This window comes from Psittacula echo (genome assembly GCF_963264785.1).
Source record: "Psittacula echo genome assembly, chromosome: 1".
NCBI lineage: Eukaryota > Metazoa > Chordata > Aves > Psittaciformes > Psittacidae > Psittacula > Psittacula echo.
Genome location: NC_137735.1, coordinates 94,274,531 through 94,302,296, shown reverse-complemented (window position 1 = coordinate 94,302,296; position 27,766 = coordinate 94,274,531). Strand labels below are relative to the sequence as shown.

General features: G+C 42.3%; 1 protein-coding gene across 2 annotated transcripts; it reads left to right on the top strand.

Annotated features, from left to right (window-relative positions):
- The first annotated feature begins 1,892 nt into the window (after positions 1–1,892).
- MKRN1 (makorin ring finger protein 1) lies at positions 1,893–25,149 on the top strand. 2 transcript variants are annotated; one of them, XM_080614535.1, is made up of 9 exons: positions 1,893–2,415; positions 9,533–9,661; positions 13,797–14,029; positions 15,310–15,372; positions 20,302–20,528; positions 21,010–21,224; positions 21,917–22,027; positions 22,480–22,618; positions 23,058–25,148. In XM_080614535.1, the coding sequence occupies exons 1-9, from the start codon at positions 2,243–2,245 to the stop codon at positions 23,268–23,270; spliced, it is 1,503 nt and encodes a 500-aa protein (XP_080470661.1). In that variant the 5' UTR covers positions 1,893–2,242; the 3' UTR covers positions 23,271–25,148. The 2 variants fall into 2 exon arrangements, with proteins under 2 accessions (XP_080470661.1, XP_080470662.1); XM_080614536.1 differs by lacking the exon at positions 1,893–2,415 and adding an exon at positions 2,892–3,193 and having other exon boundaries at positions 23,058–25,149.
- The last annotated feature ends 2,617 nt before the right edge of the window (positions 25,150–27,766 follow it).

Sequence of the window (27,766 nt, the reverse complement as noted above, 5' to 3'; positions counted from 1 at the left end):
CCCTTGTGACAGTATTTTCCTTTTCCTGCGTACCTGATTTCAAAGAGTCTATTAATCTGCAGCAGTTCTGTGGGCTGGGATTTGCTTATTGGTGTTTCTCAATTGTGAAGCTTGTTTCCAGGCCACTGGCATCCAGCAGATGTATTAGGGACATGCAGAGTCATACAGAACACTCTTATTTAACCATCTTTGTTTTACCTTTGTGTGGACTAGGTGCCTGGAACTGGCTGCTGTGCCAGGGCTGCTATGTAAGGCAACAATCTAACCAACACAAAGGCTTGACAAAGTCACTCTTCAGTGATTTAACCTGTCTTTTAAGGCTTACATCCTTGCACTTTCATCAGCAGATTTTCACAATCATTCTAATGGTTCCAAAACAACTTTCCAGATGATCTTAATGGCATTATGAGAAAGTATTTGATTAATTATTTCCTAATATGAAGGTTGTGGGTTTTTTTCCTTTTCCAGCTGTTTCTAACAGAATGTACAAACCTGGTTTTGAACTTTGGTTTCAGTGTTGAACACTGTATGAAGAATGCTCTGTGATGGACACAGATGCAGAAAATAAGTTGCTTCGTTTTAGCATGAACCTTCAAAAATGGCCTTCCTCATCCTCGAGGCTCAGTTTTCCACTGAACATCCTGGCTTTCTCATAACAGGGATTTGTGGAACTGGATTTGAAACTATATGGCACTGACCACTGGGCTGCTAACCTCAGCTGCTGCTTCCCACCATGAGTGCTGCATAGAGAACTTGGATCAAGGTCTCCGTCTGATGCCAGCTCCTTATCTTGGGTGAAGGTTGGTCTTATACAACAAACCATGTTCATTCCCAAGAACAAAACATCTCTGTGCCTAGACCTTTGTCCACAGAATCCTGTGAAGACCAGCTTTTTGCAATCTTTTGTTCTAATGCAAACATTTACCTTGAAGTCTGTTAAAACCAAAGAATGGTTTGGGTAGGAAGGGACCTCAAGATCATCCAGTTCCAACCCCCTGCCATGGGGCAGGGACACCTTCCACTAGACTAGGTTGCTCCAAGCCCCGTCCAACCTGGCCTTGAACACTGCCAGGGATGGGACAGCCACAGCTTCTCTGGGCAGCCTGTGCCACTGCCTCACCACCCTGACAAGGAAGAACTTTTTCCTTGTATCTAATGTAACCCCTTTCATCTTAAAGCCGTTCCCCCTCATCCTATCAAAATTGGTATGTGTACTTCACCTCCTTTTAATTTAGAGTTCTGTTCACCCAAGTCCCAGCTCTGCACATTCCAGAAAATGCCAGCAAGGGCATTCATGTTACTTGATTCCTCAGGTCATCTGAGGAATGTTTCAAGACAACCTGCACTCAGATTTGCCTCTTCTGACCACTCTAGTGCAGTTCCTAATGTCCTACCATTTCAGGATGGTGTCCTTTAGAACAAAGGCTAAATTTCAGTATTTTTCTGAAGTGACTGACAGCTTAGGCACGTTTGATTTTTTAATATATTTTCAAATAGGTATGCAAAATATCAGTAACCCTGCAGTGACAGACTTTTCTCTCCACCTTGCCCGGCACTCCTGCTTGTCACTCTGCCTTTTCAGGCCGTCTTTAGTACTTGCTGAAGACTCTTGGCAGTAAGATGACAAGGACACGATGGAAACAGTAGTTTCTCAACCAGGATTTATTATGGCAGAAGGACATGATGTTTCTCACCCCGAATTAGCAGCACTGAACTCTCTGCTGGCCTAGCGCCAACATTCGGACTGGGCTCCTGAAGCGCCACTGGCCCCTCTTCCCTCCTCCCACCAGCCCAGCCGGCGCCACGTCTCCGTTACGCGTTCCTCCCCGCGGGGCACAGCCCTTTTCCCGCGCACACTGAACCAACCCCACCGCCACAGGCCCGCCCGGCTGCCATTTAACGGCCCACCCCGTCAGGCGTCTGAGGCTGCGCCAGGGCCTAGCACCCCGCGATGCCCTTCCCCAAGGCCGCGACCGAGCGTTCTAAGCACGCCGTTAGGTTACGGAGGCCGCGCGGGGACAACGACACTAACGCCTCCCGTTCGTCACCGGTAGCGTTCCCGCCTGGGCGCTCCACTCCACCAATCGGAGCCGCCATTGGGCCGGGGGGCGGTGCCTCCCCAGCAGCCGCTGCGGCTGCCCGCCCCCCACCCCGCCCTGCCGCGGGACTGCGCCCCGTTCTCCCGGCCGGAAGGATGTGCTCCCGGAAGTTCCGGTGCTGCCGCTGTGTGGGATAAACAGTAATGGCCGAGGCGGTGGCTCTGGGAACAACGGCCGGCGCCGCGGTGCCTGAGGCACCGGGGACACCCGCCGCGGTGGACGTGGGAGCGGCGGCCGCGACCTTCGACTTCGCGGCCGTGCCGCCGCCCATCGTGGGGCTGGAAGGAGGCGGCTGGACCAAGCAGGTCACTTGCAGGTACGCGCTGCTCGAGGTGGGGGGGCGGTCACGGCTCCCGTCCTTCCTTCCCTCATACCCCTCCCGCCCCCGCCCCCCCACGCGGTCGCCGTTCCACTCCGCCGCGCGGCGGCCGTTACCGCAGGGCCGCTTCGTTCCCCTCCCCCAACGGTCACGTACGCGCCGCGCGTGGCCGCAGCGCCCCCTGCCCCGCCCCGCCGGGCGCCCTCGGGGAGGCCCACGGCGAACTGCGCAGCCGGACGGGCCGCGCCGCGCCCTGCTCTGCGTAGCCCAGCCCAGCCTTGCCCTGCCCTGCGGCGGCTCCGGAGCCTGTGGGGGGTGTACTGAAAGTACCGGCCGGCGCCCGGCGCGCTCCCGGCCTAGTTTTTGAGAGCAGGCCCCGCGGGCTGCGGCCTTTTTTTCTGCCCCTGCCTCACGGGAGGGTGTTCCCTGCTGCTCCGCCTTTCCCGTCGGTGTGGCTGCCGTCCCCTTGCCGCGCTGGTGGGAAGCGTTACTGGTTGCTCATGAGGTGCCTTGGGCCGCTATTTATTGTGTGAAAGTGTGCCCGCAGTGGTCGGCGTGAAGGACACTGTAGAATGAAAGCCCTGTAACCGCGTTCTAGGAAACGCGGTAAAGCAGGAAGTGCAAAACTGTTCAAGTTCTTGGACCGCTTGAATCAAAACTCAGCAATGAAAGTGAACCCGTGAATGATGCAGCAAAAGTTATTAAAGCAGAGGATAGGGAGAAATCATGACGAGGCACAAAACGCGAGGAGTGCTGCCGCTTGTGCTACGTTAAGGTTCTATATGCCGCGTCATTTTCTAACTGTAGCTTCCTTTAAACTGTATTCCCGATAAATCTTTTATATGGGATTATGCAAATCACGCTGCATGTTATAAAGCTTGCCAGATGGGCTATTTTAAACTTACACTGCTGGTCTGTTTGCAGGCTGAAAGGAATATGAACGTTTCTATGAATATAGAAATATGAGTCAGTTTATATGAAAGCAAGTGACAATCCAAGATTAGCATTTTATTTTTGGGGATTTTTTTTAGATTTTTAAGATTTTATATTTTTTTAATCTAATTACAGTTGTAAATTACATTTAACCTGAATTTTGTGAGCAAATACGTTTAAAGTCACTAGGAAGCAAAAAAGGAACGTCCCTTGGGCAGAAAGGAGGAGGCTCTGGGTTTTGATGCGAGCCCTGTATCTCTCTGCATATTTTTTCAGTTTTGCCCGTTGCAGATTGAAATAGTTTTGAGAGCCGTTGCTTGGCTTTCCGAGGGACCTTGCTGGCCCTGTTTCTCTTTTGTGCTTAAGCACTTTGTACTTAAGCGTGCCCCTCAGTATTTAAAGCGGCCCAGTTAACCGTTGATCACTGTTTATTTTGGTTAATGCACTGTTAACGGGTCCCTTTGAGAACAGCTGTTCCTCGGCTCTTTCTGAGTACTTCAGCACACAAAGAATTTTGCCTGCGAATAACCGAGTTAATATTTAATGCACGGCAGTTAAACGTAGGCCAGCGATGAGGAAACGACCGGGAATAATGCTTAGCTCAGCTTTTCAGTGATCTGCAAGGGTATAGGAGAGTGCTCCCTCTGTATCGATTGCCTCATAATTTCTGAAGATGGAAAAGCTCAGTTAGGAGAAATGGATTGGTTAGATATAGATAGATATGTGTTCTCAGGTAACAGACACAATGAATCAATTAATTGAAGACAGTGACTGCCCTAGTACAGAAACAGTCACATTAGTTAGGGTCTGGGGGTGCAGTGAGCCTGTATAATGAATATATTTCTTTACAGACACACAGGACTAGTGGGAAGTTGAAGCTACTGGTTTGTAATGGTTAATGTGAGCTTAAGCAACAATTAGATCTCAGCTTTGGACCTGATGAACATCTCTGTTCTTTTGTTCTTTTAGACTGATCCTCCTCCTTATCCCATTGCTTGGTTGCTTCTTTACTTGTTTCTTTTTATTGGGCCATTCAAATTGTAGGTGGAATAGCTTTCCTCAGGCTATAAAGTGAAATTAACAATTCTGAGTTGAGTTTCTGGGAATGTGTGATAAGAATTTTGGTTTTTTAAGTTTCGTTTCAGTGAGATATAGTCATATTCAAGAAAATACCTTTCTTACTGTTAAATCTTGTTACACTTTCGTAAATGAGCTTGAGGATTTAAATGCGAGATGAAGGGATTGAATTTCAAAATGCAGGTTTCTGATGAAGCAGGTAGAGCAGTTTGCTTTGAGTAACACTGCAGTTTATTTGTTTATAGGCTTTATTTACTTAAATAATCATATGGGTGACCGAAAATGCTGCCTGATAAGCTTCTGGGAGATAGTAGTCCCTTCAGCATAAGGACTTCCCACTTCATGGTGGTGGTGAAGGAATACTTCTGTTCTATCAGAACTGGAAGTTCTAGAATGGGTAGAATTAAATTCTTGCTGCTCCTTTGAATACCTGATAGGATAAATGGATTGGCTAAAGAGTTCTATCATGCTAGTGTGGTATCCTTGGAATACATTAAAAGCCAATATCCTTGGGTTTTATGGTGTATAAGAACTTGTAATACTTTAATCTAGAATAAACCATAGAGGAATAAAACTAATTTAGAACTATTTTCATTAATATTCTTTTAATATGTTATTGATATGTTTGAAATAAGAAAAAGAACGGTAGGCATTACCAAGTTTGTCTGTCCTTCCAGTTTCAGATGGTTGCATGGTTTTATTGAGCAGTGGTGTAGCCAACTTTTTCCAAACACATGACCCTGTTAGAGGTCCAGGTACTTGTATTTTCCAGATGTCATGCGGTAATAGTTAAGGTCATCAAGCTGACATAAAGAGATTACATTTCACTTGTTTGTTTAATAACTGAACATAATTAAAACCCTTAACTAATCAGTATATTTTGAGAGTTGTCTTCCTGTTTCTGTCTTTGGTGTTCTTTCTGGAAAGCTACATCAGGTATTTATCTGTCTTTTAATATGAAGAATCTGAATCAGTAAAGTATGTCTCCTTAATTCAGTGCACCATTTGTGATAAGGTGTGGAATGCAAACCTCTTAACAGCTTGCTTATATTGCCCCTTAGCTGCTCTGTTCTGGATCCCCCAATAGCTTCCTGCTGAAGGAGGTCATGGAGAAGAAGGGACAAGGAGATAAATGCTATTAAGACCTACTTGTTTATTTGCTTGTTTTTTTCTTCTCCTTTTTGTTAAGGTTAGTAACTCGGGTAGAATTTCATCAGCCACTCATGTGGCTGAATGCCTGCGTGCTGTGCTAGAACTGAGTTCAGTGCCTGGCCTCTTCCCCACTACGTTCTTCCCTGGGAGTTCTCAGTCTCTGTATGACACCTGAAGAAGATAATGGCTGCAGTTGGCTGTTATTCTGCCCAGTCATGGCAGCGTCTCAATTTTTGAAGGAGATCTGTTGCCAGGTGTAATTCAGCAAAACCAGTAGTTTAATAAACAAAATGGGGCTACCCATTAAAGGGACATGCAGTAAAGATACACCTGAATAAATAAACCCATTTCAAGCTTCCAAAGGAGTATTACATACTGATTTCACTGATAGGGTCACAGGTATAATGACTCTGTATAGAATGAAGCATCCAAAATAAGCTGGTACACATTCAGGATTTTAGACTGCAGTTACACGAATTTAACACTGCATTGTCTTTGTAAAAGCATTGCAAATTCTTTTCTCTGGCTTATGGCAAGTGATAGAAGTAATATTGTTCTAGCAGTGGGGGAAAAAAAAACCCAACAAATATTCATGAATTTGTTATACTTCAAAGCATCATGGAAATCAAGGTCGTTGAAACCTGGATAAACTTGAGAGTTTTAAGCACTCTAGTAAATTGTAGCACTTGTAACGTGACCTCTCTCTGCAGTGGTTGCGGTTCCAGGGAGTTTGTGATTAGCTTTATGGCTTTGGACAAGTGTTTTCTCAATATATTTTAAAAAAAAATGCCCGCCAGATATTGTCTACAACTTCAGTCTTCTGGATGTGCAAAGCCTGAGTTCTGTGACCTTTTCAAAGTACACCATGACAATCAGGACATGCTGTTCTGATCAGGGCATCCATAACTTGACATGAGTTGAAAAGTTTTTATGTGATAAAATGCCAGTGGGGGCGGTTATTACTTCTGGGTGGTTGTTCCCTGTGTTGCTATCACTTGTATTTTATACAGTCATGCAGTGCACTGAACTGAGGGAGATGATCTGGGTTTGGACCGTGATGAGTTCTCTGGTATGGCTCCCCATGCAGCCTTACCAAGTGATGCTACTGCAGTTGAATAGGAGAGACAAAGAGCACTGTGGTCAGACAGCATCAGAGACACTCGGAGGAAATCCAGTTATATACTGGTTTTGATCTAGTTTTATTGTTTCAAATAAAATTATATGTATTCTCTGAGTACTTGACAGAATGCAAGGTTCAAATATACATATCTTGGAGTGAGGCAGGTAACTTATGTATTTCTCAGATTTAGGGATTCTTTTTTCCTGTAATCAAAAATGAGAGGCAGCTGGTATTGCTGATGCGTAAAGGTACAGTTAAACTGAATACTTTTGTGTGTGTGAAGATGCTCCTCAGCAGATTTTTTTGTTACCTTTCACCAAAAATAATGCACTCTGTTTATTTTTTGACATGACCAGAGCATATTTTAGCCAAACACTGCAATTTCATCTGTAAAATGTTAAATTCTTTCTGGCTTTAAGCTAAAAGATCTTACCTTGAGGAAGAGGGAGTTGGTGTAATCCTTACAGAAATACATTTCTCTCTCCTCCCACCCCAGCCTTCTTGTTCAAATGATGCTGAGCTTGCTGTGTGGGATTGCAGGCCTTTAAAAGTGGTGTTTGAATTAAATTGAGCTTGTGTTTCAGGTTTGGTTAAATTTTTTGGTTTTTTTCCCTGTTACAGCCTACCATATTTATTGTGACAACTTTCAGAATTACACAGAATTTGTATTTCCAGAGGATTTTCTAACATAAGCTGGGAAAGAAGGAAAGGAACTCCATGTCCACTAGCAAGCAGTGGGAGAGACTGATTTTGAGGCTTGTGTATTTAGGTTATGTTGACCAAAAAGTCCTCACTTGAAGCTGGTTCCTTTCTTAGTCGCTTCAGCCATAGCAGTGCCCCAACACTTGGTTGGCTTGAAAAGCAGTGTGGCTGTACTGTGGGGCTGAGCAGTGATCTGAGGTAGATTAAAAATAAGCATGGGGGCAGCAAAAGGAATGCCAGGTTATATGTGAAGCCATTTCCTGATCTGAGTAAGCAGGTGGCTATGAAATTGCATGCCCCAACACATGGGGGAAGCAGTGCTGTGTGGAAATAAGCAAAGGGTGGAGATAACAGTTGTTAAAGAGGGAACATTTAACAATGTACTCTGTACCCTAGTGGTTTGACTCCCATTTCTTACAGGCAAGCCAGAAATTCCAGTTACCTGTCAAACCTGACCAGGGTACTCCTCTCTCTGCGGAGAATATCCTGCAAGAGCTTCATCTTGTTCTTAATACCACTTATCACAGAATGTAGGACCATATTTCTTACCTGGTTACTATGTGGCTACAGTGTACAAACAGGGATTGTTCTCAGTGTGACTTGCAGCCTGATGGCAAAGTGTCAGCTGGGGGTTTATAAAACCACTCCAGATTTTTTTTTTGTTCATAGTACCTGGAATATACCACTGGTTTTGTGCTTGGAGGGTTTTAATTTATCTGTAGCACTGGATCATGTCATTTTGGTGAATTGGTCACTTTGATTTATCTGACTTCTTAAAAATGTAGTAGACCAAGAACATCTGCAGAGTTTCACTCAGTTTGACAGCTTGACACCCTTGAAGTTTAGGAATATTAACTTGAACGTGTTGCTTTGTGAAGAGCTATCCTAATCTTAGTTTGGGCTGCGGAAAGATGGTTCTTCTGTCTTATGTGCTGGCTGTACTGCTGCTGGATTGCGCAATCAGCAGGTTGGAGGACCTGTTTCTGCTGCCTGCCTAGATATGGCAATACCAGCGCTGAGCAGTGGAAGTGTGCCACAGGAGGAGGACAGGACTGCCCCTGTCAGCCGCAAGATGGGCTTAGAAAGGGTATAATCTGCTTCTTAGTCTTCTCTCAAGTGGTGTTTTGTGTGAGACCTGAACCCTGACAGATTTTCTTGCTTACCAGGTATCTGAGGCCTATGCTTCTCTTTCTAAACTTAAGTGTTGGTAAACATTTTGGTTGCTTCAATCTGTAGGTAGGTTTGGGTTGTTTTTTTTTTTTTTTTTTTGTTTGTTTGTTTTTGTTTGTTTTTTTTTTTTTCCTTAGCTAAGACTTCTTTGTAGTTTGGGAAAGATGTACTTAAACCTGTATTTTCAGTTGTGGTTTTGATGTAAACATACTGAATCTGAATAGTTAGAATGCTTTGAATTTAAAGAAGCTCGTGTCTTCTAGGTTAATTTAAAACAAATTGAAAATGACTGTTCAGTTTTCTTGAGTAGCTGAATTTGAGGATGCTCAATTAAACTTGCATTACCTCACATTAAAATTTAGTAAACTGTCCTTGAAAGCTTTGAAAGAGTACAAGTCTTTCAAGACAAGCAGCAGGGTATTTCTACTGATTATTTGGGGCCTATGGCAAAAACTAATGTTTCTGTTTGACAGATGTAATTATCCATCACAAACATTTTCAGTTCCTGGGGAGGAAATTCTAATTGAATTATTTACAAATACAAAAAAGTTGGAAGCCCTCAAGAAACTCGGTTAGGTATGGCTAATCCTTGTTCTTGGATTCAGTGGTGGGCTTCTCTAAGGTTTTTGTTGGTGTTGGAACACAGGAGCTACAAGTAAAACACTTTGTCCCCATCTACTTTGTCCAAGACTCTTTCCTCTTTGTGTCATAGCCCAGGATAAGGTTTTCAGGCTTTTGTAAGCCTAAGTCCCTAAAGGTACCCTGCAGTTCAATGGAATAGCTATGGCTTGATCTTTTCTCAGGTGTTCTTGTTTGTATGTTGATACTGGAATGTGGTCCCATGAGTCATTAGTGGCGGTTTTAATTCAGCATACCTTGATTTAGAAAATAACTAATCATCCAAATAGTTTAACAGCTTCAGTGTTTCTCCTTCGTTCACAATGATCTTCTGTTTTACAGATATTTCATGCATGGAGTCTGCAAGGAAGGAGACAACTGCCGCTACTCTCATGACCTCTCCACTGGTCAGTCTGCCATGGTGTGCAGGTATTATCAGCGAGGATGCTGTGCTTACGGAGATCTCTGCAGGTAAAGAAATATTGTTGACCATCACATAGGGGAGTAATTTCACTCCTCCCTGAGTAGAGCTCACACAAAGGCAATAGATCTTACAGTGTTTTCATTGTTTATTGCAACTTCAGAAATTTATAGAAATAGCCTCTTGTCACAAACTGCCTTCTCTTGCTATGTACCACAGTGTTCGCATTGCTATGCAAATAAAAAAAGCAAAGGCAAGAACTGTTTTTATTAAAAATGCTAGTTTTCAGGATGTGTTTGTTAATGACATCAGTAGATGAATTAATCGAAATCTGAGACTACATTCAGACTAGCTGAACTGATGGAACTAAGTTACATTTGGTAAGTGATCCTAAAAGTCTAAACAGGTAAGAATTGGTTTTGTTTTATAATTATGTGTGGTGTCTTCAGGAATTGCTACCCTGGCACTTGAACTGCCATTTTGGAAAAATAACTGGAGTGTCGTGATGGTAGGTTGTAAAATGATGCCTGTACAAAATGGCACTACATTATGAAAACGTAGTATTATTTAACTTATACCCCTGACATTATTAAAAACTAAAGAAGTGTGAAGAAAGGAAGCAGATGCTTTACAAAGGCTTAGGGCTGTTTACATCATCTTAAGTTCACTATTAAAATTTGTCATGGGTTTTGACATTCTGTCTTGTTGCAGCTTTAATGCATGATTAAATATTTGCATCATGACTCCATACAGTATTTCATAGTTAGCTTTCCTTTCACGTTTAATACATGGTACTATGTATAAGAAAGGTAACAAAAATAAGTATCTCTGGCTTTTTATCTGCCAGTGTTGCTTTCCTGATCATGTAGATCAGTGGTCTCCAAACTTTTGAACACACACCCCATCAGTGAAAACTTTTGTGCACACCCTCTCTCTATATATATTTATTTATACTTTGCTGTACTAGTATATTATGTACATTATAAAACATACACAAAACCCAGAATTTAAAAAAGGATGTAATAAAGATGAAATAAACAATATTTTATGCTTAGAATCATAGAGTGATTAGAGTTGGAAGGGACCTGAAAGATCATCTAGTTCCCCAAACTATTCTTGCTCTCACTAAAAGCCTTATTAGTAATAGGTTTTTTACTAACAGTAGTGTTGATAGAATATGCTTTGGTTTTTGGTTGTGGGTTGTTTTTTTTTTTTAAATCTTAGTTTAACATTTTTTAACACAATAATTTGAAAGTCTTGTTCTAATTCAGTTCATTTCAGTACTTAGTTTTAATGGCTGTCATAGGTGAAAAAGATCTTTCACAAACAGATGTAGATCCAAAAGGAAGAATTGTATTTTTGGCTGTACTTACTAATGCATGATAATAATTTTTCAATCCTGTCCACCAATCATGCAAAGTTTTTTGTTAAAATTTGGCTAATAAATGTCCATGTCAGTCAGCTCTTCTTACCTTTCAGTTGGAAGGTGTTGCATTTTTATGTTCCTAAGAAGTGGGTCCAAAACGTTTGTTTGGAAGGCTCTTAAATAGGTTAGGGAAATCTGTTTCCAGGTCTAAGTGTACAAGATAGAGGGTTTTTTTATATTTGACACACTTGCATTGGTTTTGGCAACCAAATCATATAATGGTGGAAGTGTTTCAGAACAGCTGTTTTCAAAATGTTACCTCCGTGCCACAAATTTCTTTCAAAAAGCAGTTACTTGTTCTTCAAATGCCTTACCTGAAAGGGCAAGATTGCATGTGTGTGGGTTTTTGAAAATGCCTGTTAGCGTACTGGTGATAGCTTCTTGTTATCATGGAAGTGGTCAGCAAATCTGTAGCACTCGTCTTTTTGTGAAAGAAAAATGCATAACTCGCATTTGACAACTGTTAAGCTGTTTGCTACAAGATAGCCAGCAAACCTCTGTGTGGTACAGATTTTCATGGTGGTTCTTTATCTCATAACAAAGTGTTGTAAAGATTCAACTATTGAAAGGTCTTGTTTTTATAAAATTAGCCATGTTAGTGACATTCTGTAGCACTTGGTATGCTTCTGGCTTCATCTTTGCTACAGTATCTTGCCTATGAATGATGCAGTGAATGAATTCCTGGTATGGTGCTGTCTCTGTAACCTTACCCTGGAATCCTCTTTTTTCAGTCTAGTCAAGGCAGGGACTCCTTCAGTGCACAGTTTTTCTGTAAAACATTGTTTTTATTAAAGAAGCCATTTACTGTTGAGAAGATACCTTCTCCAGTGTATCTTTCTGTCTTTAATAAAGAAGTAATTTATTGAGAATATTTCTCTTCAGGTCCATCTTTTCTTTAGTGAATCACAAGAAATAGTCCTTTGTGTATTTCATTATTGAAACAGAATCTAGCAGACATTGTAAGCTGAGACATGTTAGGAACATCTTTACTTTCATCCAGCTGTACAGTAATCTGCCCACACTGTGAAATTTGTTCTAATACTTGTTTCTTTGAGTCTTCAGCAGTGTTTTCAGTGCATTTCCCAGCAGTACTTGCTGACAAAGGAATGTGTTTTACTTTGTTACCATTGTTTTTCCATGCGTTATTTCAGTCATTTTTACCGCAGCAGGAAGAACAAGTGGTCCAGTGGTATGTGTAGCCTTTTGTCTTTCACTGTTGCACAAGAAGTCTGTACAGAACTTCAGAATGAATGTCTAGAAGCCTCCTTTAAGTACTGGACTGAATATAATGTGACTTAAAATAGCTAAAAAAAATTGTAGAGGTTTGTCTTCATGTTCTGAGTGTTTAGATTTTAAATTTCTTGATAATTCTGAGTGATGACACTGCTGTCAATTGGGATGTTAAACGTTAGTAAAACTTCTTATTTTTTAGGGGGGAGGGGAGGGGGAAGACAAGAAGTTCTAGTATTTTATTCCTGCACCCAAGTGGGTTGTCCTCATTACCTCATTTTGAAGGCTACTGGTGGTAGAGGTATGAAGGCTTGAAATTTAAGTTTGTGCTTCATAGCTTCCTTAGGATTTCAAAGCTGACATTTGGTTGAAGGCATCTCTTTAATAAGCAAGAACTGTGACAGTTGTTTTCAATCTGACACAAAATAAATGAATCACAGTTGATTAAAAGTTCTATATGATCCAAAGAAATTCCCTCCCTTTGTACATGGAGTTAGTCAGCAAATCATGGATTCATAGAATGGTTAGGGTCAGAAGGGACCTTAAAGATCATCCAGTCTCTTTAATGTGTGGGGGTACACCTGTAATTTATTTTCGCATGTAGTCTACTAGATGCTAGAAGACAGATTTTTGAGTGAAATGTCTATTTCCACAAAATGGTTTGTGGGTGGTAGGGATCAAAGTGAGCATCCTTTTTCACAGTGAATTCAAAGAGGCATGAGAAATAACTACTAAAATCCATTGTAAAATCTGAATGGGGCAAGATGCTTAAATACAGGAAAAGAATAATTTAGGCTTGTGGGGATCTCTGGAGCTGTGCTGAAGGCAGAGCCATCTTAGGTCAGGGTGCCCAAGGCATTGTCCAGTCCTGTTTGTGGATTATCTGCAAAGATTAGGATCTTGCAGCCTCTCTGGGCACCCATTCTAGTGTTTACTCTCACCGTGATTGTTTTTATCCTAATACCTAAATGAAACTTCTCATTTTGGACTTCCGTCTACTGACTGTCATCCTGTCGCTGCACCTCTGAAAAGACTCTGGCTGCATCTTTCTTTCCTGTGTCTTCCCATGAGGCAATCTGAGACAGCAGGGTCTGCCCATAGTCTTCTGTGGTTTTTAAGGGTGAATGAACTAACTTATCTCATTCAGGTAAATTGTTATTTATACTACACATGCATAATAGGTATGTGAGTCGTTTCGAAGTTCTTATAGAGATTCAATCTGTGAGTTAGGTAAGAATTGTGCATGCTGTTCTATTTCCTCCAAAATGATGACAATACCTGCTGTTTCCTTAAGCAGTGCTGCCAGATTACGCAGGTGGAAGCGCGTCTGTGTAAAGGGTCATCAGTGGCTTTTTCCTCCAACCCTAGGTTCTCCTTCCAAATAGTGTGTTTATTTAATCAGTCAGTTTCTTTCACATACCTTGGACTGTTTTATGGAGGTTTTTTTGGTGGTGGGTTGTTTGGTTTCTGTTGTTTGTTTTTTTTTTGGGGGGGGGAAAGAGTTGATACAGTGTGTTTCAACATTTCAGATACGAACATACCAAGCCACTGAAAGAGGAAGAAGAAGAAGAGACTGATGTGGATCCAGATGAAAAAATTTATCCCTCAGTATCCTCAGACTATGCATCACTCCCTGAAACTGTTGAAGAAATACTTGCTGAGATAGAAGATGAAAGTGCAGATCTGGCAGCTGCAGGAGTAGGTGCTGAAGACTGGGTGAATGCTGTAGAATTTGTCCCTGGGCAGCCATACTGTGGACGTGGTAAGCTGAGCAAGGGATAACAGTAAATTTCTGTCATGGGTCAACAGCTTGTATGCAGTACCTTTTAATACTTTTGAGTGTAGCTGTTCATATTTATTAATCACTTAAAGGAATAAGTCCTTCACATGTGCTTGAATTTTTTGATCTACATAGTTAGATGGATCTCTTCTTTGGAGTTTAGTGTGTATATGTAATGGGAGTAGAAAATACTGGTGCTGCTATTACTATCACTATTTTGGAAAGATAATTTGCCACTTTTGTTTTTTGGGAGGTTGGTTTGTTTTGGGGTTGGGTTTTGCCTGGGGATTTTTTTCAGTCTTTTAAACGTTTTCCAGTGGAGATACATATTCCTGTAGAAGGAATTGAAGCCTAATGCTTGCTTTCATGAATCTGATGGCAGTTCAGACCGGAGGCTGAACATAGTTTATTCTAGTTACCTTTCTGAAACATGCCTTCCTAATACTGTGACAGGTTGTCTTGAGAATGAGATCAAACCAGCTCATCATATGAGACCAGACTGTTCAAGTAGTATGCTTATCTGCTTTCCCTGCATAAAGAAATCACAAAGACTTAAAATCTAAAAAAAGCAGGCTGAAGATGTTTACTTTGGCATAATTGCTGGTGTCTGGTTCTCTAAAACTGAAGGCTTATGGCCATGAGTACCCAAATAGTTGTTTGAGTGCAGAACATACATCTTGTGTCCAGAAGAGTTTGAAGTTGTCATACAGTGCTCAGATTATACTTGCCTCCACAGCACTGCTCATATTCTCAGATCAGAAAAGAGAATTACCTTATCTGTGTTAGAGTGCTGGTGGACCCTGTTCTCACCTGATTTGCGGAAGAGGAAAGGAATGGTTGAGCAACATTATCGTTTTTATAGTGCTGTTGAGAAGTTTGATTGTGGAATTATTTGATGTATCTGTGATTTGGGTATAGTCCAGAGGGATGAAAACATGTCTACTACCTGTTAATGTGTCACATTACTGTCATAAAAGATACACCTTCTGTGTTCATTGAAACAAAGCACATCCCTTTTTTGAAATCATTCAGTCAGAATAGAATAATTCAGATTGGAAGGGACCTCTAGATTTCATATAATTTAATTTTTCTGCTCAGAGCAGGGTCAGCTATGTCAGGTTGGCAGGGGCTTTGTTTCGTTGAATCTCTATCCTCAGAGATGTTCAAAATGCTGTAATCTCTGGGCAACCTTTGCAGTGTTTGACTTCTTTCACAAGGAAGAACTCTTTCTTAGTATGTAATTGGATTTTTCCCTGCCTCAGCTTGCCTTCTGTCTCTTGACCTGTGCGCATCTGAGAAGAATCTGGCCCTGTGGGATTTTGGTGGTATGTTTGTTTTTTTTTTCTTTTTTGTTCCTTCCTTTCCCTTTCCATTAAGTAGTTGAAGATAGCAATAAGATCACTTGTTAAAGATGAACAAGTCCAGTTTCCTCAGTCTCTTTTTGTGGGTGTCACCCCCTTAATAGCTAGGTGGCCCTCCACTGGGGTTAATTCATTGCTAATTTGAACAGCTGGAGATCTGTTAAATACACCTACTACTTACAGGAGGGCTGGTGCTTTCTCTTAAATTCCTGAAGTGCTGTTTCATTATAATTCAACTCACTTAGTTTTACTGAAGCAGTTTCTTTTTTCTAGGGTGTCAGGCTTATTTTTCATGTGGCTGCCACAGATTGTTAGATAGCATTCTCTTCTCTAAATCTTGTTCATATTCTGTTTTGTATCATTTGAAATTTGTTGTATTTTAAGGTACAGACATACTTAGCTGTTTCTGTTCAGAACTGTGCTAGATAATGTTAATTCTTTTAGAGACTTCATAAAAGCTGCATTTTAAAAACTTTACTTTTCTGAAGCCACTGTCTTTATTAAGCTATAAAGATAAAACACATTACTGTAGTGATCAGGAAGATGTGTGCAATGTGTTCTACAGTGAGTACTTTAAAGCCTCACAGATTCTTGTCAAATGCCTGGGGAAATGTACAGGTACTTGGAAGCCTTAAAGTGAAACCTATTTCTCAAGGTAAGTTAGAAGCCTGTGTGTTTTAAGTTGTCTTATGAATGCTGAAGATTTGGCGTTGTCGGTTTAATTGTGTGATGCTTGGGCTATAATGCTTATATTTTACTATGAGACAAGACATTCTGCTAATGCAGGTGATTCTCTGATTTGGGACTAAACTTGATATCTTGAAGATTACCTCGAGGCCTAGCACAGAAGCCAGAAATGATTCGTAAGATACTTGTTTGGTGTACAGATACGCCACATTTCCATATTTGTTCTGCTGCTATTGCTGCTAGATGTTCTGGAATAGTTGAGGGAGAGTAGATAGGCAGAAATGCAAGAAACACCTTGAATTGGGTGGCTGTTTCCTGGTGCTACAAGATGAATGTATTTGATGCTACAAAGTATGTCCTAGAGTGAAAACGGGTGGTGCCTGAATTGAAGCTTATAAACTGGGTTTTTTTCAGTAGCAGGAATTTAACCCTGTTAACTCTGAAATCAGCAGTGAGAAGATGGGGATTGGGTCCGCCTACTGGAGAGTAGTGGTTTGGGAAACAGCAGGCAGAATTTTAGAGTAAGTGTTGTAAATGAGGGATGTTGGATGCAGAACTACTGAGCCAGTGGAGTCTTGTGAGTTTCTCTAATTTGCTTCAAAGAGGAAGCAAAACTAGCAGATACATTGCAGTAGGTTCACAAGATATGCGTGCAGGGCTTTAGGTTATGGAAGCTGAGATACTTGGAAGTGGAAATACTGATTTAAATTTTATTTTATAGAACTACAACTGTCACTGAGGGGAAGTGCTGGGACAGCACAGAATCACAGAATCCCAAGGGTTGGAAGGGACCTCAAAAGATCATCTAGTCCAACCCCCCTGCAAGAGCAGGGTAACCTGGAGTACATCACACAGGAACTTGTCCAGCCGGGTCTTGAATATCTCCAATGTAGGAGACTCCACAACCCCCCTGGGCAACCTGTTCCAGTGCTCTGTCACTCTCACAGTAAAGAATTTTTTCCTGATGTTCACATGGAACCTCTTATGCTCCAGTTTACACCCATTACCCCTTGTCCTGTCACTGGACATCACTGAGAAAAACCTAGCTCCATCATCCTGACCCTCACCCTTTACATATTTGTAAACATTGATGAGGTCACCCCTCAGTCTCCTCCAAGCTAAAAAGACCCAGCTCCCTCAGCCTCTCCTCATAAGGGAGATGTTCCACTCCCTTAATCATCTTTGTGGCTCTGCGCTGGACTCTTTCAAGCAGTTCCCTGTCCTTCTTGAACTGAGGGGCCCAGAACTGGACGCAATATTCCAGATGCGGCCTCACCAAGGCAGAGTAGAGGGGGAGGAGAACCTCTCTTGACCTACGAACCACACCCTTTCTAATGCACCCCAGGATGCCATTGGCCTTCTTGGCCACAAGGGCACATTGCTGGCTCATGGTCATCCTCCTATCCACCAGGACCCCCAGGTCCCTTTCCCCTTCACTACTTTCCAGCAGGTCAGCCCCCAACCTGTACTGGTACATGGGGTTGTTCCTGCCCAGATGCAAGACTCTACACTTGCGCTTGTTGAATTTCATCAAGTTTCTCCCCGCCCAACTCTCCAGCCTGTCCGGGTCTCGCTGAATGGCAACACAGCCTTCTGGTGTGTCAGCCACTCCTCCCACTGGGACTGGAGAACTAATGTTACTTTAAGCATGCCTTTTCCTTTCCCATCCTTGTACTGTGGAAGTACCCAGAGCCATTGTTGAAGGCTGACATACATACATCTGTATCATGTTGTTTGGGTGTCTGGTCACTAAGAACTGGTTTCTCTTTTTTTGTGCAAGGATGGTGTTGTGTACTGGGCTGGAATTTAGTAGCTGTACTGTGTATTGTGCTTATTGGCTTGAATAGTTGTTGGTTGGTTTGTTTCAAGTAACAACACTATACTTTCACTTTTGTGCCAAGATATGAAGCTCTGGTCTATTTCTGTGGATCAGCATAGTAAATAAATGGGTCAGTCTCTGGAGGGGTAAGACTTCAAAGCCTTTATTCTCAAAGAACCTCAAGTAATAAGTGGGGTTTCATTTTGTTTTTAATGAATGAAATCCTTACTGAATAAAGTTCTTACAAAAGATATCTTTGAGAGGGGTGCAGGTGATTGGAAAGTTTTGTTTTTTTTTTTTTTCTTTTAAGAGAAGCTTCATATATTCCTCTTCAAAGTATGCATTTTCCAGAGGAATAGAGGATTGCCTTAAGCAAAGATGATCTTGCCAGCCCCATTAGAAGTACTGTATCGCTCAACTCCTTTGAAATTTGGGTGCATTTGTCTGTCTAATGGGCTTCTGCTCATCCATATTATGCTCTGCTAAACTCTTCTTCCTCCGTAACAGTCAAACTAGATGTCAGGAGTCCTGTGAATCAACTAAGTAAGAAAAATCTCTAACATCAACTAGAAAAAACACTGGCAAAAGTGACAGTTGAGGGAATGGAAACTGACTGGTTGTTGTGATTTTTGTTAACTTTTGGAAGTGGATTTCAAACTAGGAGGGGGGTGGGCAGGATTTCAGTTATTAAGTACAAATTTTCATATCATGTTCAGCTATTTCAGGAGAGTGGGTAGAGCCTAGCGTATGGCTACTTGTTACTTTCTTTGGTGCCAGTTCACTAGAACTCATGGGGAAGAAAAGGTAACAAAGAACTCTTTGTTGCTGGGAATCTCATACTGAAAAATGAGCAGGTTGACAGTTGATCTGTTATTCTGTCACTCACTTGCTTTGTTCTAGCAAACAGAGTGATCCAAGATCAGTGCAAGTGACCTTTAAGGTCAGAGATGCAGACTTGCAGGAAGCAGACTTGCGCTTACTTTGGGAGCTAATATTTTCCTACACTGCAATATTCACTTATCCTCTGAAAGTGTGAGCTCTCAGGGACCTGCTTTTTCTATGTCCAAAAGTGACATATGTGCTTATTGTATCTCCCTCCTCCGCAGGGATGAAAAGTGTATGTGTGCGGCCTCTCATCCTTTTTGAGATCAGAATTCTTTACTTTTACTGGTCTAACTATGCCTTTGGTAGTTTTTGCTTACTTCTCCAAATCTAGTACTCAAATGGATTTAAAACTTACGGATTATAACTTATGGATGAAAAACTTAAATGGATTGTAACTTATAAAAGTTACAATTTCTTACAGATTTTTTTAAATTCTTCTAACAGCAACTGGTTATTTAAATGAAGCTCAGTTGCTGCTCTTTCTGGTGTTTATTGTGAATATAGCAATGCTTTGTTATTCTCCTGTGTTTATTGTATCTTCAGTTTCAAACTCGTTGCTTTTGTCTTGTAACTTATGTAATGATCTAAAAATGCTGTTTGGCTTCTGGTGACATAGACAACCATATGTTCTGGAGGTACAAGGAGAAGTATTAAGCAGCAGCTGTCTAAATGAGGAAGAGAAACAATACAGATTTCAGTTCAATTTAAAATATGGTAAGGGAATTTACTTAGGATTTTGCAAAACTGATGGCTAGCTTAGAATGCCCTGAAAATACCCTGGTGCATTTCAGTTTCTTAAAGCTAAGTTTACATGTTTGACTGATAGACTGGATATCTGTTTAGGGTAGGCTTTTTGGCAAACACCTGGAATAGTTACCTTGAAGAGGTGTGGACACAGCTTTTATATTGCTCTCAGAGATCCATGGAAGTCTCGAAGAGTGACAGTCTTGTGGTTCAGGCTGAACAAGTGCTAATTCACCTGTATGTAAGAAAGTGCTGATGTGGTGTTTCCACACCAGTGTACACCAGCTAGATATATGTTCATTGCTTCAGCTGTGTCATTTCTGGGAAAAGCCTCTTTAATTTTAGCAGATACGAAATTGATTATCAAAGCAGTGAAAGATTTGTAAGCTTATTTAATTGTTGCTGAATTGGAGTTTGTATTAAAAGTGTTTTTAAGGTGCTGAGGATTAGTGAGATTTTTGTTCTGCTGTGTTAGCCTGTAAATGGATCTGAATCTGACCACTGAAACATTGTTAGCTTTAGTCTTGTTTGGGTCAAAGGAGGCAGCAAATGGTAGTGCTTTCTAGAGTGGGAAATGACGGTTGGTTCAGGTTGAGGGTGTGTGAAACTTGGGATGAAATGAACCTTGGTTCTGTTAATTCTCTTTGGATAACTTGAGCAGGGTTACCCAAAGATTACACTGCACTAAAACAATGTATACTCGCTCCATGTGCACTTAATCTGAAGGTATTGCTTACTGTCCTTCACTTTGTTCCCAGCCACTCCTTCCTGTGCTGAAGCACCCTTGCAGGAATTGGTGATTGAGGAGGAGTATGAAAAGCAACATGAAGACGTGGAGATAAAGAAGGAGCTGTGCCCCTACGCTGCAGTAGGAGAATGTCGTTATGGAGAAAACTGTGTGTATATCCATGGGGATGTGTGTGATATGTGTGGGCTGCAGGTCCTGCATCCAGTTGATGCTGCGCAGAGATCCGAGCACATAAAGGTAAGCAAGCAACTGTCTGGTGTTAAACAGCTTTGCGTTATTGCTTCCTAGCTCCCCACAATCACTTGTTACTACTTCCCTTTCATTTGAAAGTTCAGGCAGGTCAGGCAATGAATGAAATTCCTGTTGTAAACTGGACTGTTTCCTGTCAGGGTCATACTCCAAAGCAGCTGGGTTTCTTTATCTGTGCTGGGAGAGCGGTCTGCTTAAAGATACTAAAGCTTTATTCCTTGCATAGTAAAACTGGATGGTCTCTTGGATTGCCTTTTTCATGTTTAAAAGCAATGGCTAAAGAAAGGAATTTGGACTCTGAATTTATTTCCACTATCTGAGCAAATTTTTTAGGATAAAGATTTTACAGTTTAATCATACTCCATTCATTATGCAGGACAGGAGAGTAAACCTTAGCTTTAAAACCTGCTTAGAATTCACTAGGTGACCAATTGTCTCTGTAGTCATTTCCTTTGTGTCTCCTTTTCAGTCTTGCATTGAAGCTCATGAGAAGGACATGGAGCTTTCCTTTGCCGTCCAGCGTAGTAAAGACATGGTGTGCGGGATATGCATGGAGGTGGTGTATGAGAAAGCTAATCCCAGTGAGCGCCGCTTTGGGATCCTCTCCAACTGCAGCCATGCTTACTGTCTGAAGTGCATCCGCAAGTGGAGGAGTGCTAAGCAATTTGAGAGCAAGATTATAAAGTGAGGCACTTTCCCATTTCAGTTGTGCTTTGTTACTATGGAAGAAGTAACTTAGTAACTCCTGACAACTTGCAGCAGACTTCCAGGTGCAGACTGCACAGAGACTGCATTTAATGCATACTAACTTTCGTTTGGAAGTTAAATAATTAAGGATAACATTCGCACTCTGATTTGGTTGATTTGGATAAAGTTGGCAAAACTCACTTAATAGGAGAAAACTTGCACTTATTTAGTAGCACATTGTTCAGTGGTTACTTTTTACATCTTGGACACCTGCCCAGGAATTTGAAAACAGATTAGGCAGTTCAGAATGTATGCTTCGTAATTCATTACTGCCCTAGTTCATTAATTAATTGACAAAACATTTCTCCCTTTAAAGGCTGTTCTAAAAAAGCAAAGTTCCAACCAAATACATTTATTTTGCTTTGATTTTTGTATTTAATTCAAAAGAAAAAGGAGTCTGTGTGAAGTGTTTTTTCAAGCTTTTCTGAGGCAAGCTGACCAGCTGCTATGGCCATAACTCTTGACAGTTTAGTTAATCTTCATGTGTAAGAGAACCTAGATTAAAAAGCTCACACAGGAAGTGTGCGGGTACATTACATCTTTAGAGATGGAAATATGCCATGACTTGTTACATAGGGGAGAGTGCCATGTCATGTGGAATTCTGCAGCACAGTCTGTTTATTCCCCAGGTCCTGCCCAGAATGTCGGATCACATCTAATTTTGTCATTCCAAGTGAGTACTGGGTGGAGGAGAAGGAAGAGAAGCAGAAACTCATTCAGAAATACAAGGAGGCAATGAGGTATGAGCACTGCAGCCTTCTGTCAAGTTAGACTGCAGAGATAAAGGCACACCTAAAAAAGAAGGGTACTGATATAAAGCCCTCTCACCACACCTTCTTTCCACCACCACCACGCGTGAAGTGCGTCCTTGCCTGTCTGCCCACAGGTACTCACAACCACACAGTTGCAAAGCTCTTCCTATGGTCTTTGACCTCAGTCTTTCCCTTCCATATGCAAAACACTAGTGGTGTAGCCATATGGTAGCATGAGCACCGCGAGCCATCAGTGCCGTATGTAGGCATGTACCCATACACATTCTGCAGTGCATCACTTCTGCGTAGAGGTGTTACGTTAATAAAATACCTTCAGCTCCAAAGGGTATCTGGGATTCTTTTAGACTACTGGTAAATGCAGTTCTGAAGCCTGGTTGGGGGTCTGCTGTGAGTGAGGGTTGTGATATTTTCCTTTCCAGCAACAAGCCATGCAGGTATTTTGATGAAGGCCGTGGGAGCTGTCCTTTTGGAGGGAACTGTTTTTACAAGCATGCATACCCTGATGGCCGCCGAGAGGAGCCACAGAGACCCAAAGTGGGAACGTCAAGTAGATTCCGGGTCAGTGCTGTTTTTTCTTCCTTCTAGACAGGGTGCAAGAGGGGTGAGTGATAAATTGGCTGCTTTGACAAAGACGACAGAGAAATGTTGACTTTTGGCTTTGGGTTTTGGATTTGGTGAGTTTTTTGTTTTTCTTCTGATAGACATCTGTGATGGTGAATTTAAAGGATCTAAAGAATGTGAATGCTGGAGGCTAAGATAGAAAGCATAGGTTTTAACAACATTCCTAGTATACCAACATACTGAAGTAGAAATGTTGGGTGGCATTAATACGGGTGTCTAAGGGTTAAATTCTGCTGAAGGTCAGTGTCTCCCTGAAAGAGTAACGTGGCTTCTTGTATGTCAGAGTATGCCAGGTGCTGAACCGTGTCAGCCTCTGGGAAGAGTCCTGCCTTGTGCCACTTGGTCACCTGGGAAAATCCTTGTGTTCCACTTGCAGGCCCAGCGGAGGAATCGGTTCTGGGAGTTCATTGAGGAGCGAGAGAACGGTGATCCGTTTGAGACCGATGAGGATGAGGTGGTGACCTTTGAGCTTGGTGAGATGTTGCTTATGCTGTTGGCAGCAGGAGGTGATGATGAGCTGACAGATTCCGAGGACGAGTGGGACTTGTTTCATGATGAGCTGGAAGATTATTACGATTTGGATCTATAGCACCTGTCAGTGGAGTGCGGACTGTTGTCTTGGCTTCAGGCAGTAGCTATTACCTGTGGTGTTGTGGCAGTGCCTGTGTTTCTCCTAGGCAGGCCGATCAATTCCAGGTGCTGTTGTAATAACTTTTACCCAGGGTCTGTCTCTTCCCATCCCCTCCCACCCCAGGAGTGTTGTTTTTCCTCTGTTTAAACAAATAACAAGAAATAAATCTTTAAAATGTTAGTTTTTGTAAAAATGAATTTAACTGTCAAACAGTTAGCTTAGGTTTGTTGCTTCATATGTGTACCCAACAGAGTTCACCCAGTTCCAGGGTTAAAGTGTTTACAGGACTTCCACACTCATTTTGAAGAGCCCAGATACAAAAATGAGCAGTGGCCATGCAGTGGGGATGTAAATTGGCTGATGGCCGTTTTTCTGTCTCTGTACCGATATTTCTGACTTGAGGCCAGACGAAAATTCTCTCTCTATGGCATCAGTGCCATTCCGGCCCCCTCATGTACACGTCTTCATTTGTGATTTTGGTCTCTTGTTTACTTGCACATTACTATTACTACTGTGTAACCAGAACCAGGTGTGAACGTTCTGGGTTTTTACTGTGTTTAGCATGAAAGGAAAATGTTGTTGTGAAAGGAGAACTCTCTATGTGTATATACAGATAACTGTAGAGTTGGACCTCAAGGATGGGGAGACTCTGTGTAAGTTAAAAGTAACAAAACCATCTTTCATCCCTTCTTGGTGCATGAAGTCTAGCCTCCAATTGGACATGAAACTGGTTTAGTGGTCTCAGCCCAGAATGTGGCAGTGATCTTAACTATCACTTAACTTAATAGATGGCACTCCCTAATACACCAACTCCCTTTCATGTGTATGATTAGGGTTGTCCAGGAGCAGAAATCCGGTTAGCCAAGGTGGGCTCAAAGGAACACCAGAGAGGCCCCTTTAGCTTTATTGCTCTGTAAGTTTTAGAACCTGATGTAACCACCTAAGCCCTGAGCTTCGCTAGGAAATCGCTGTGCCTCTCGCATCTGAGTCGGGCAGGTTGCCTGGGAAAGCTCTTCAGTTTATGTGAGTTGCTGCTTACAAAGGCAGTCATGCAGTTTCTGGCTGTAATTTGCATTAAGAAATTACTTTGCCACCAAAGCCCCGGCACAGGAATTTTAACCTTGCATTACATTATCTCTGTTTTTTATTGACTTGTGGATGCCCCGTGATCTGTTTTCCTGCTGCTCTTGTCCCCTAGACTGCCTCTCCTTTCACTTTTAAATGGAATGAGAAATTGTTCTGAGGTCTATAACGTATTGTTTTGCAGCTGCCTTTTGTAAGAAGCACTTTTCCCAAATAAAAAAAAAAAAAAAAAAAGGAAAAAAGTTAAACAAGAAGTCTGCTTGTTCTTTTAAGTTTGAAGCTTTTGTGCTTCAGCTGAATAGATCAGTTTTGGGTGTTTGTGTAAATATAAAGGCATTTGTTACTTATTCCTAATTCCTACACAATCACGTCACACTAACACAGAACTTTAACTTGGTTATAGCCTTTCCAGCAAAGAGGCTGTAATGTAAGGAACACATCTGAACAGAACAGACAGCTTTTGGGGTTCGTTTCTCTAAAATGTAGCAAGTAGCAAAGGTGGAAAAGGATTTGAATGTAATATGCACAGATGTTTATGACTGATACAGGGAAAAACAAAAAATGAAAGGCTTTGAAGTAGAAATAACCTTTCCCTCCCCTACATAATGAACATAAGTTAGCATCCTATCGGAAGGCTGCATTTGTAGGATTGTAGAAGGGTTTGGGTTGGTCGTCTAGTTACAACCCCTTGCCGTGGGCAGGGACACCTGCCATTAGGCCAGGTTGCTCAAAGCTGTATCCAGCCTGGCCTTGAGCACTGCCAGGGATGGGGCAGCCACAGCTTTTCTGGGCAACCTGTTCTAGTGTCTCACCACCCTCATAGTAGAGAATTTCTTCCTAATATCTAATCTAGAACTATCCCTGTTCAGTTTTCTTGCAGGCCTCTTTAGGTTCTGGAAGCTGCTCTAAGGTCTCCCCAGAGCCTTCTCCTCTCCAGGCTGAACAAGCCCAACTCTCTCAGTCTGTCTCCATAGCAGAGGTGCTCCAGCTCTCTGAACATTGTGGCCTCCTCTGGACTTGCTCAAGCAAGTCAATGTCCTTCTTGTGTTAGGGGCCCCAGAGCTGAATGCAGGACTGCAGGCTGGATCTCACGAGAACAGAGAGGCAGAATCATCTTTAACCTGCTGGCCACACTGTTGATGCAGCCCAGTGCACGGTTGGTTTCTGGGTTGTTAGCGCACATTGCAGCTGGCTCACGTTGGGCTTCTCGTCAACCAACATCCCCCAGTCTTTCTCCTTGGGGCTGCTCTCCATTCTCTGCCCAACCTGTATTTGTGCCTAGGAGTGCCCTGACCCAGGTGCAGGATCTTGCACTTGGCCTTGTTGAACTTCATGAGGTTGGCATTGTCCACCTCTCAAGTTGTGTCGAGGTCCCTCTGGATGGCATCCCTTTCTTCCAGCGTGTTGATTGCACCACACAGCTTGTGTCATTGGCAATCTTGCTGGGGGTGCATAAATCCCACTGTCTGTGTTGCTGACAAAGATGTTGAACAGAATCAGTCCCAGTGCCCACCCGAGGGACAGAAAAACATTACTTGTCACTGATCTCCACTTTGACACCATGCTGTTGACCACAACTCTTTGAGTGCAATCATCGAGCCAGTTCCTTATCCATCGAGTGGTCCATCATCTAATCCATGTCTTCAACTTGGAGACAAGGATGTTGTGTGGGACTGTCAAATGCTTTGCACAAATCCAGGTCAGTTGTTCCTCCCTTATCCAACAATGCCGTGATCCCACCATAGAAGGCCACCAAGTTTGTCAGGTATGGTTTCCCCTTGGTGAAGCCATGTTGACTGTCACCAATCACCCCATTACTCTCCATATGCCTTAACATAGTTTCCAGGAGGATCTGCACCATAACTTTGGCAGGCACTGAGATGAGACTGATGGATGGGCCTGGAGTTTCAACACAAGTTTAACAAAGATGTGTTCTACTAAGAGAAAGGTAATGAACTTCGCACATGAGTCATCTTTCCTTTCTGAGGTGTCATAAAGGGCATGCTTTGCTTCCTGTATGGGTGTACATGTGGCACCATGGTGGGTGCTGCTCTTCACCTTGCTTCTGTATGCATTACAGGGGAGTCTAAGGACATGCAGACAAGTGATTTGCTTTGGCGGTGGCTATTCTGTCTAGCTGCAAGGCAACTGCTGTAGTCATGTGCATCATAATAAGTAGTTCCTGTTGTTGCTTTGAAGCGAGCTGTGTTTCTTGTTCTGTAAGCTAAAGAACTGCATGCACTTGTCATGCAGCACTCCTGCTGTGTGTCACTTCCAGTTTGCATCTTGCCTGCTTCCAAGCTTGCTGTTGCATTAAGGCTTCCACTCCCATCCCCCATATGGGAACGACTGAAGAGTAGGGCCTTTGAAATGAGTCATGGGTAGGCTGCTGTGGTTTTCCTTCGCAAGGGCAGGAATGAATTCAGTAGCATTAAGGCAAACTTTTAGTGTAAAAAAACAGAGGGTAATGACTTAGGCTGTGCTGCATATTCTTTCAGCAAATACTGAAGGTACAGAAATTGAAGAGGCCAACGAGAGTAGTGTCAAGATGAAAAAGGAATAAAGACTCCATAAACTCCCACCAGCAAAATCTTAATTTAAGACCAGAAATGGTTAGAAAAAGATACAAACTCTTCCTTTATATGCTTTGACTTTGCTCCTGGTGCAAGAATATACATGTATGATTTGATACCTTCACTTACCACAAGCTGCAAGATTTTGTCAGGGTTTGCTGCGCATTCTGATTGGTCTGCATGTGATCATAGAAGCAAAGCACGCTTCTTGCCACCTCTGTTACTTTAGTTCTGATGGTGATAGCACAGCTTGCTCTTAATTTGTAGCCCAGGGTGTTTGTGATCTTCTTGAGGGGAGACTGGTTCATTTAGTGAAATACAAAATGACTCTTTCCTGATACAGCAGGTACAAAATTGATATCTACTTGGAGGATACCCTGAGGTATGAGGTGTCTCATGGCAAGCAAAACTCGGATAGATGGAGTTATTAATGCTGCAGCAGCTGAAGACAAAAGGGAATTCACATGTAGTCCCTGAGGATTGAGAAATAACAATCACTTTGCTACAAAGTCAATTTTTCTCTGATGCCAGCATGATGCCAACACTGGAGAGGCATTGAGGTGTAGTTGTAGGAAGCCTTGCTTCACATAAGTAGAACTAGACAGACTTGGCTGTGAAAACTGCAGTAAGGAGTGATGTTAATGGACACAGCAGCCACAAGGAAATGCGTGGTTGCCAATATGCTAGACTGCCCTAGTTTGCTGCTGTTGCTGTTATCTGTGGGTATGATGTAACTTGCAATCAAGCCAGAGTCAACATCTGGATGGCAACAGCTTGTGATTGCACAGACAGTGCCTG

Bases quoted from the DNA above. Each gene is read 5' to 3' on its own strand.
- MKRN1 (XM_080614535.1), top strand. From the start codon at position 2,243: ATGGCCGAGGCGGTGGCTCTGGGAACAACGGCCGGCGCCGCGGTGCCT. The intron at 15,373-20,301 runs GTATGTTTGTTT...CTTTGTTCCCAG, and splicing joins GGCCCTGTGGGATTTTGGTG to CCACTCCTTCCTGTGCTGAA. The intron at 21,225-21,916 runs GTGAGGCACTTT...TTTATTCCCCAG, and splicing joins TTTGAGAGCAAGATTATAAA to GTCCTGCCCAGAATGTCGGA.